At 39.8% G+C, this 10,062-nt stretch overlaps 2 protein-coding genes across 3 annotated transcripts in view; one reads left to right on the top strand and one right to left on the bottom strand.

Annotated features, from left to right (window-relative positions):
- usf2l (upstream transcription factor 2, c-fos interacting-like) overlaps nt 1–3,071 on the bottom strand; it is a 21,533-nt gene extending 18,462 nt beyond the window's left edge. Inside the window, exons 1-3 of one of the 2 annotated variants that reach the window (XM_014025618.1) lie at nt 2,859–3,071; nt 2,372–2,412; nt 1,556–1,662 (exon numbers count right to left, since the gene is read on the bottom strand). In XM_014025618.1, the coding sequence (XP_013881072.1) occupies nt 1,556–1,662; nt 2,372–2,412; nt 2,859–2,893 (183 nt within the window). In that variant the 5' untranslated portion in view covers nt 2,894–3,071. The remainder of the gene's footprint in view (nt 1–1,555; nt 1,663–2,371; nt 2,413–2,858) is intronic. The other variant, XM_014025619.1, reaches the window with a different exon arrangement.
- A 1,142-nt stretch (nt 3,072–4,213) lies between these two features.
- etfb (electron transfer flavoprotein subunit beta) overlaps nt 4,214–10,062 on the top strand; it is a 6,807-nt gene continuing 958 nt past the window's right edge. Inside the window, exons 1-6 of the mRNA XM_014025621.1 lie at nt 4,214–4,343; nt 5,148–5,306; nt 5,767–5,925; nt 6,024–6,086; nt 6,458–6,616; nt 6,797–7,005. Coding sequence (XP_013881075.1) covers nt 4,290–4,343; nt 5,148–5,306; nt 5,767–5,925; nt 6,024–6,086; nt 6,458–6,616; nt 6,797–6,967 — 765 coding nt within the window. The 5' untranslated portion in view covers nt 4,214–4,289 and the 3' untranslated portion in view covers nt 6,968–7,005. The remainder of the gene's footprint in view (nt 4,344–5,147; nt 5,307–5,766; nt 5,926–6,023; nt 6,087–6,457; nt 6,617–6,796; nt 7,006–10,062) is intronic.

Genomic DNA, 10,062 nt, shown 5'->3' with positions numbered 1-10,062 from the left:
TCACCTGACTTATTGGTTTGAATGCTTCGTCTGTGGTTATTTGGTGTTTTGTTATGTGTATATAGTGAGTGCAAGCGGGGTTCAACGTCGCCTAGTTTTTGTCCCTCTTTCCATCTTTGTGTTGGGTATCGTTGGGGCCCTGATTCACACCTTTTGCTCACCGGGGGCTGAGTCATACTTGCAATAATAGGAGGAGAACAACTGGACACGAAGGCCTCCACCTCTGTTTAATGGTGGACAGTGTTTCTTCACAAAGATGGCTTCCTTTACTCCTCTCTCAAACCAATGTTCCTCTCTATCAAGGATGAGAACATCCTCATCCCTGAAAGAGTGACCTGTAGATGAGTGTAAACTGCAGAGTCRTGACCRGACGATGCAGCTCTTCTGTGCTGGCTCATTCTTTTGAACAGTGGCTGTTTTGTTTCCCCGATGTATAACTGATGTCCTCCTGACACTTAACAGCATATACTACATTACTCAGTTTTTGCTGGGGAACTGGATCTTTGGGATGAACTAATCTTTGTCGTAATGTGTTTTGTGGTTTGAAAGTCACTGGGACGTCATGTTTAGAGAAAAAACGTCTCAGTTTCTCTGAAACTCCCGCCACATATGGAATGACGACTGGTTTGGGTCTGGGTTTAGGGTCTTCATTTTCACCTGGTTGTTGGCTGGAATCCTGTTTGGGAATCTTGTCTGCTTTCAGAAAAGCCCAGTTAGGATGCTTAAGCAATGCAGTTATTGCAAGTATGACTCAGTCCCGTGAGCAAAAGGTGTGAATCAGGGCRCCCCCAACATAGTCAGGTGATGGGGCACATGACCCTCTATGAACAATAGAGCTAATCAAGCCTATTGTTAGGTGATGGCCCTCTTTTGCATGTGACTAACCTGCTTGTCCACCATACGGAGGCGGCGCTTAAAACACCTGAAACTCCTCAGACTGAAGAAGTCTCTTGGAGGAGAGACGAAACGTTTCACTAAAGAAGAACCCGTCCAGAGGATCTACTTATTTTTTTCTTTTTGATTTTGTACTTATGCTTGTCTTTAACCAGACACTTGTCATTAAAGTGTGTGAACTGTTTCTCTTTGATCCATCCACAACAGATTTGACTGTAGGACTCTAACACTAAAAGAAATAGTGCAGGCATGACACTAAATGAACAGGACAAACTCAGATTATGCTCAGTTTTTCTTTCAAAATTCTGATGTAACCTGGCCATCCACTGATGCCTACGTTCCTCCAATAATTTTGGAGTAATTCCCCCTTGATTTGTGATAACGTGTGGAAGTCTGTAATAGAGCAAGACTTGCTTGCAATCTGATCTATTGTGGCAGACATATACGAGAGTATTTCCCCATTTCTTAATATTTTAACCAATTTACTGTGATTTATGCATGTTTTTAGTAAATGTAAGATGTCTAAAATTATTCTGCAGTGTATTTATTCTTCTTTCCAAATCAATTTCACGCTTATCCTTAATGTCCAAGTCTTTTAAAACCTGCATTTACAAAGCAGAAGCCTTAGGCTGTGTAACTCATTAATCCAACAGTTACGTACCTGCCCGCCCTCTGTGCGGAACTGATATTGTATGTTATGGTCACCAAATGCTGCAGCCTGCTGAACACTGGCTATAGTTACAGCCGTCTGCTCTTCTCCTGTTCCGTCTTAGAGAAAAAAAAAAACAAAGAAAACAACAGATAGAAGCAAAGTGTTGTCAGTACAGCATATAGTATTAAGTAAACAAGTGGATAAAATAAGTGTCAAGCTTAAAAATGTGCAATCTGCAGCAGATGAACAGTTTCTGAAAGTCGTAATCTTTAAAAATAAATTTAAAAAAATGGGAAAGAATTCAACAAGGACTTGGCACGATAAAGAAATGCATCACTGTTCAACTGATGTCAAGTTTTTCAGCTGATAACCTACTCTTAAAGAGTGATCTTGCTAGAGCCAAAGGACTATTTATGTGTCAAATTATGTTTCAGGGAGTATTTTATTGATTCAGCTAAATACATGAGAATAAATTGTGTTGTTGTGATGGGCTGCTAATCTGCTATTATTAAARTGTGTAAAGATTTAATTTAAAAAGGCTTTTTTTTTTTTTGCTAAGTTGTCTGTTACTTGTAAAGACAACACCAACTTATTGTTTGACATCAAAAATAAAAAATAGGCCTAAAAGATCCACAGGTCAAAGTTATGGGTGAAACAACTTTATCCTGAAATGGTTAAGACTAAAAATGGTCAGAACAGAAAAAAAWTTGACATAATATTGCTCAAGACCACTGAAATTGCAAGAAAGTCTTAGTTTTTGGAAGCAAAATATAAAGAAATCACGAAAGATTAAAGACTTGATCAAAATAGATGCTTAAATCTTACCTTCGGATGACTGGACAACCTCTTCTTCTTGCTTTGCTTGACTGCAAATAAAATACAAAAATACATCGTTTATCCCGGAGGAAATAAATGCATTTTATGACACTTCATTCCGCCAAACTCATGCACGAACTCCGGCAACCAACAAAGTGATTTGACCGCAAAATAAAACTATTCCTCAGTTGCTTACATTATTTTTGTTTTAAAAAAGCTAGCCTGTGCTAACTTAGCTGCTAAAGTGTTATTACCTAATTACGATCACTTTTTTTCCACAGAAGGATATGTTTTTTGCATGAAACCTGTCACGTATGTTGCTCAAAAAAGTCTTTCATTAATCTTGCTAACTCCACTTCATTCTACTTATTAAAGTCGTTCTGACAGCAATTTTTTTTCGGGGTCAGGCCTCGCTTTAGCGTCGAAAACTAGCTATGCGTGTAGCCTGTTGTAGCTCGCTTGTTTCAGTTAGCCATTTTGACCGAGTCTCTGTTACCTTGCGGTGTCCAGACTCTGTTCGAGCATATCCATCAGGGTGAAAATAAAAAGTGATATTCCGTGTCACACAGACAGAGYTGGGAGTGCTGATCACGGGAACAAACACTCGGGTCATGTGAGAGAGACGGCCCAGGACACGTGAGGTACGAGTCGGTGTCGGAGTTAAAATGGAGGCCGCTGCTGCTGAGAAGTGACTCCGCGCGCGGATCTGCTCCTGTAGTCCGCGCGCGTTCAGAGCGACGACTTTTTATCGCATGAACGAACGCAACGCTGCGACTGTGCGGCACAAAAATATAGCGCATATGTTGGATGAATTCACAGTTATGGTTTTGGTATTTACAAATAAATAAATAAAAAGGAAGTGTCATAAAGGGTACATGCAAACAAGATATTTATAAACACATCCAGAGATAATTATTCATTATCTAATAGTCACTCATGATTTAGCTTCCCAGAGAAGCAATATTTTAATTTTCTCAATAACCTCTGAATGTCTAAGTTTTTTAAATGGGTGTTTTTTTTTCATTCAAGCACAAAAATGCAAGACATAAACAAATGGGAACATAACAAAAATAAATAATTTTAAACTGGATCGGTATCCTCTTAACCTTTCGCATAAAGTGCTAATTTATTTAGTTAAATTCATAAGAAAATAACAAAGGTGACCATTTAAAGATATTATTTTTGCACCATCCAGATCATTCCTGAAAGTTWATACAGTAGGATGCATTTCAGGTTCTATATCAGAGGATTGCTATTGATTAATTACTTTCAGATACCGCCCATCTGTTGTAAATTTATATATATTTTAAGCCTGACCTGACACTTCAACTAGCTTTCATGTGTTCATTTTACCCCATTTTCAAGCACATTTAATTTGCATGAAATTATGATAAAGCAAAGGGTCAAACAAAAACTTTTAAATACCAGACTAGAAATCTATTAATTAAAACTATTATAATTGGAGCTATTGCATTTTACTGTTAGCCTTGAACTTTGCCCCACTAAAAGCGGAACCGTTGTTCATTTGGGTTTTCTACGTGACAAATAAAAGGAGCGCCACATTAACTAATCTGGAAAAAAACTTTTTTTAGCCTTTTTTAAAAGTAAAGAACTCACTCGGACGTTTTGCGTCATGATCAATGTGAGATTTCTTCCCCATAAAATAATAATAGTGATAACTTTTATTTGTCATTCAGTCATTTCAGCGTAGCACTTTTTTGATCAGTTTAACAACGATGTCCAGCGAGTTTCCACCAATCGAGGGTAAGAATGCTCAGCAAACTTGCTTTCCATTGGCTGGATTAGTCGGCTCCTCCCCTGTGTCACTCTAAAATAATTCTGGGCTCCTTCCTTTGGGTGAAGGTTCATTGCGGTGATAGTACAGCGTAGCATTAGCAGTCTGTGACAATTAATCGTTTTAGCTACAATGTCTGGCCGTGTTCTTGTTGGAGTTAAACGTGTCATTGACTATGCAGTCAAGGTAAGAATTTTCTGTGGTTTAACTAGGTATATTTACGTTTTTATTAGTTTGTTTTTTGTGCTGAACCCAGCCAGCACTGTGTTGGCTTGCTAGCATTTGACAGGTAAGCTCAAAGCTGGTGGTCTGCAGCTAGGGTCGACTCTTTAGCTGTCTTTGCAAAATGCAGCATAATTTGACACGGAATTGCGCGTTTTCTCCTGCTTCTCCCCCGAGCTGCTTCCTGTCATGTTTCTAAGTTGTGTAACATCAGGTATGTTACATGAACAGCTGGCATCCGCCGCTATTGTATTGTAAGTTTACGAGATGAGACATAAGTTGCTCTGCTCTAGCTGAAGAGTGCGTTTTTATTTTATTTTGGGTAATCGACAGGAAAAATGGAAACATGCATTTGATTGAACCTTTTTTGTCCTAACGGTGTTAACGTGCTATAAGTACTGTATATTATATACAAAATGATTTATTTTACTGCTTATGTGGGCATGCATCTAATCAGTGTGTATTCCTGCAGCTGCAAGAACCCTCCAGTCTCAGCTGCTCTTAGCAGGATCTGTAGTCAGTGTGATGCATTAGTTAGTTTTATSACTGACTGAACTGGTGAAATCTTCTCCGAAAACCCCTGTAATTTTCTGAGTCTTGATCTCAGTGATATTTTAAATTATTACCAGAGTTATAAATGTGAATACTAGATTCCAGCTGATTAAAAAAAAACTCAGATTTGGCTGGGGTTTTAGCTCGACCACTTTATTTACTGCAAATGTGGTACTCCTTCTGTCACTCTGATCTGTTGCTTTTGGCTCCTTACAGATCCGTGTAAAGCCAGATCACACTGGTGTGGTCACAGATGGCGTAAAACACTCGATGAACCCCTTCTGTGAGATCGCTGTGGAGGAGGCGGTCAAACTGAAGGAGAAAAAGCTCATTAAAGAAGTTGTGGCTGTCAGCTGTGGGCCACAGCAGTCACAGGTGAGTGCGAGTAATAACTGCAAAGAGATTAAAACTGTGCACAAAATAAAATTAAATGCTGAAACGCTATGATATTTTTTTACCCCCAGCTATTTAAAAAGTGCATATTGTTTGCCGAACCTGAGCTTTATAAAAACATATTGTCCTGTAAGTTTTCTTTGTTATACATTTGATGTCATAAATGTTGAAAACCTCCCACAACTGACATGTAAACAGAAAAAATGGGTACTCTATACGGTGGGGTTTTTTCTGCATAAACAAGCAGCAACTGAAGTAAAAAAAGCAATATTAAGAAAYGCTTTATATGCAAAACCACACTGCAGGCCATTAATATCCCAAATAAATGAAACAATGGACATTTACAACCTGCTACATTTTCAGATTTAAATTTTGGGAATGAATTTTGAGTTTTTTTGGAAAAARCGTAATAAAATATAGTTGTAACTCTGTATTTTACCAGGAAACCATTCGTACTGCCCTTGCCATGGGAGCTGACCGTGGCATTCATGTGGAAGTCAGTGGGAAAGACTACGAATCCCTCGGACCCCTGCAAGTCTCCAAAATCCTGGCTGCTTTGGCCAAAAGCGAAGAGGCTCAACTCGTCATCCTCGGCAAACAGGTCAGTAACAGAATCTTAAATCAGTTCGTTGTTGTTTTTAAAGTCGAACATTCACAAAAGTTTAAACACTTGTTTTCTTCCTTTTGTTTCTGTCTCAGGCCATCGATGATGACTGTAACCAGACTGGCCAGATGACAGCGGCCTTACTGGACTGGCCTCAGGTTAGTTACAATCTAAATGCTTCTACTTTCAACACAACTCTGATCTACAGCATAAAATTCACTTAAAATGTAAAACAGAACAATGTCTTTCACTTTATCGGTTGGTTGCATMTACCATGTTTATTTAAAATAATTCAGACATCCCTATAATAAAACACAGACTTATTTATATATACATTTTATTTTTGGCTTCAAGAGTTAGTAGATTAGTTCTAGGATAAATATTGATTTATTGTAGTTCCACCAATGAGCCAGCAGGTGGYGCAGAAAAGTTTCATGTGTCAGAGTGAAAACCAGGTTTTTCCATTTRCCTAATAAACCGCGTTAACAGTATTAATCCAGAGAATTTGTGCTTTGTCTTCATTTTGCAGGGTACCTTTGCATCAGAGGTTTCGTTGGAAGAAGGGAAGGTTAAGGTGGTCCGAGAGATTGATGGTGGYCTAGAGACTATTAGGATCAACACACCAGCAGTGCTGACTGCAGACCTCAGACTCAACACCCCRAGATATGCTACCCTGCCTAACATTATGGTAGGTACCAGGTAACAGTMGTCACCAGTGCAAAATGCATTTAAGGATCTTGTCAGTCATTTTGTGAGCATTTAAATAAATACAAGATTGAAATGAATTAGCGTCACTTTTTTTTTTATCACTATATATTTTTTAATTTGTGTTTTATTTATTTATTTGTTTATTTATTTAAAATTTCAGAAAGCTAAAAAGAAGAAGATTACAAACGTGAAGCCTGCAGATTTGGGGGTGGACCTCACGTCCCGGTTGGAGGTGCTGAGCGTTGACGAGCCCCCGCAGAGACAAGCAGGGATAAAGGTGGAGACGGTGGAAGACCTGGTGAGCAAGCTGAAGGAGGTCGGAAAAGTTTAGAGGAGCAAAAGCAAAGGAGCGCACAAGCCAACAGTGAYGTGAGTAATGCACGTTTAATGTTGACCAGAATGTGATTATCATGAGCACTTTTATTTGTCAGACACTTTTTCACAGTTCCATAGGTGTCAAATCATAGGCTATGTTCACACTGCAGGCAAGTGAGACCCAAGTCCAATTTTTTTATTTTATTTTATTTATTTTTTGTGGGGGGGTAACGGCAAAAAAAATCAAAAGTTTTTTGCCCCATGCAAACCATTTTTCATGACAGTCTGAACGTGACAAATCCCACCCAGGCCTTTTCACTGTGTGGTACAGAATCAGATGCATATCTGATGTTTTTCAAAGCAACTACAGTTTGAACTCTCAARCCAAGTATTTAGAATYCAGTGACCCCTCYTTTTACGCGAGGGTTGCGTTCCAYAAACAACCCATGATAGGCGAAATCRGTGAAGTAGTTAAGCCGGTACACCGGGTTCCCACCGAACGCGTTTTGAGCAGCAAAAATGCGCCCAACGCCTTGGACGCACCGAAGCACATTCAGTGTTGAACGCAGCAGTGGATCACATGCACGTCTGAAGAGGGAGGAGCACCGGTCTGTCTTTAATGACGGGTGAAATAAAGATAAAATAAAGAAAATGGCTTTGCTTTATTTACTAAAGAGCAAGCGAATGTTGCGCACATCAGATAATTAGTTCACCAGATAATTTAGAGGCGGTTTGTTCGGTTTAGTTTCGCCACTCGAGGAGCTGCGAGCTGAAAGACTTTTTTTTTCCCACCGGCAGCGCCTGCTGCAAAGCAGGAGGAAATGAGAGCGGAAAAAGTCCAGGGGCCTCATGTACAAAGATTTGCGTGGATTTCTTACTGAAACCTGACGTACGGTCAAATCCAGAAAACGGCGTATGCCCAAAAAAATCCAGATGTATCAAACTGTGCGTACGCCTGAATCCACGCACATTGCTTTTGTACATCACAATTAACGTGGAACTGAGCGCAGGTKAGACACCTCCCRTGACACGCCTTCATTAACATATGTTKAACAGATGCAGATRACTTCCTGCATGTGTGAAGGACACGTTTGTTTGATCCCTGCACGATCAGAAATGATTTCTAATGTCATAAAAATAATGAATTAAATATAAAGTGAGTGTGAAAAAAAATCCTAAGTAAAAATGGGAATAAAATATGTTTATCACGCAAAGAACGAGCGATTGTGTGTCGATTTGTGTGTGTGTATGCAGCTGTGTTGCGCAACCGGCTCATCCATCCATTCTGAGTCTGAAAATATTAACTTTGTGCACGAGTTTATTACCATAATTACTGTAAACACAGAGGAACTTAAATGTTTGGTAGAACAAAGATATTTGTTTATTTCATAGCTGATATTAAGAAACGAGTCTCTGCGTCTCAGAAGAGAGTTCACATGACGTGATGTGATGTTGGAGAGTCCACACACGTTGCAGCCTTTGTGCGCAGTCTGTTTGTCTGTCCAGCTTTTTCTCTCCTACTTACAGCATTTTCACAAGTTGTAAAGTGTACTTCCACGTGTTATTTTGGAGAAATCTACAACAACGTAAACACCAAGTATGAAACARCTCCACTGCCGGCGAGGGTGTGCGCTCTAAATCATTACCAAAACTCAGCCTTTAGAATCATATGGATGAGATGATTCCAGTGGTCAGGATTCAGCTTTGGGTGGACTGGACTGAGTCCTGATGGGTCTGCCAGCTCCCTCTGGAAAGSTRCTGTGGAACCCCAGTTCAATCGCTGCTGCTGCACGTGCASGCWTGGTGCACAGCTKCTCGCTGCGTSYCYCTCCCAGAYCGCWGCYGTGCCAAACTAAAAATGATTTTTCCTCAAAACGGCTGATGAGCCACTCGTCATCAGAAATTTCTATCTATTTAAATTTAAAAGCTCTGCGTGTTTCACTATTTATTATATCCTCCAGTAAGGCTGAATCCGTTGCTGTTAAATGTATTTTTGGCACAACTTTGCGCGTCCTTTATTTAACTGRGTCCATGTGGATGTCATAATTGTTAATCATGTGGATGTCATAATTGTTAATCATGTGTGTCTGCTGTGAACAATAATCATTTTCACATCGTGAACAGTTTCTCAGAATCACCTGTAAGTGTTGCCAATGGAACCAGAACCACAGAAACGTGCGTACCTCAGCCCTGGAGTTGGCGTGGGGCTGCGCACATTTCCACGTTCAGTTGAGTTTTGATACATCCGGAGTTTTGCGTGGAAAATGACGTACGCAAGGTTTTTGTGCGCACGCACCGTTGATACATGAGACCCCAGAACTTATTTCTAGCAGCAGAACAGGTTGGAAGATGGTTATTTGGTGTTAATTATTGTTTTTTTTTAAAATCATCTTACAGGCTCTGACATGTCGATAGCCTGTTGAGCACAGAGACTGTTTAGCCAATCAGGACGAAGAACACAATGGGCTGTGGAAAAAAAAAACTGCACAAAAATATCTGTGAACCGCATTATAGCGAGGGATCACTGAATTGATACKAACCTCATGCTGTTTAAAACTTGTAACTCCTCACGTCTTCAGCTGCAGAACAGAATCCAGTTGTTTTTGTCTTTTTTTTCTTTTAATTTTCTGTGTCCCGGATGACTGAGAATCCACAGAAATACATGATAGAAACGCCTGCCTCGGATCGTGTGGATAATAAAGTTACTGGATCGATAGCTTAGTTTTGTTCCAAAAACCAAACGCTGCACCGAATCAGCCGATCAGAGGCCTGTGCAAATGTAAACAGTGGACTAAACAAACATGTCAAATAATGYTTTAATCAACTGATTGCACAATAACTTCAGAGTCGACCTGCTAACATGTAGCATCTCTATTGACTTCTGTAAACAGCGAGCTAAATGTGACATCACGTCATTTTCTGTGCATTGTGAGTGGCATCAGTGCCATGTAGAGTTCACACTGGAGTCTGATGGAGGTCACATTTAAAAACATTGGGCCTCATGCAAGAACATGTTCGTATTCTTCTCCTAAATTTCTCTTACTTTTGTTCGTACAAAGGGTTCGTACGAACATGTCACGTCAGATTCAACAAACTCTTCTACCTTCAGGA

Source organism: Austrofundulus limnaeus, unplaced genomic scaffold (genome assembly GCF_001266775.1).
Source record: "Austrofundulus limnaeus strain Quisiro unplaced genomic scaffold, Austrofundulus_limnaeus-1.0 Scaffold488, whole genome shotgun sequence".
In the NCBI taxonomy this organism is placed as follows: domain Eukaryota; kingdom Metazoa; phylum Chordata; class Actinopteri; order Cyprinodontiformes; family Rivulidae; genus Austrofundulus; species Austrofundulus limnaeus.
Note: the sequence above shows the minus strand (reverse complement) of the source record. Positions and strands in the feature narration are given on the sequence as shown.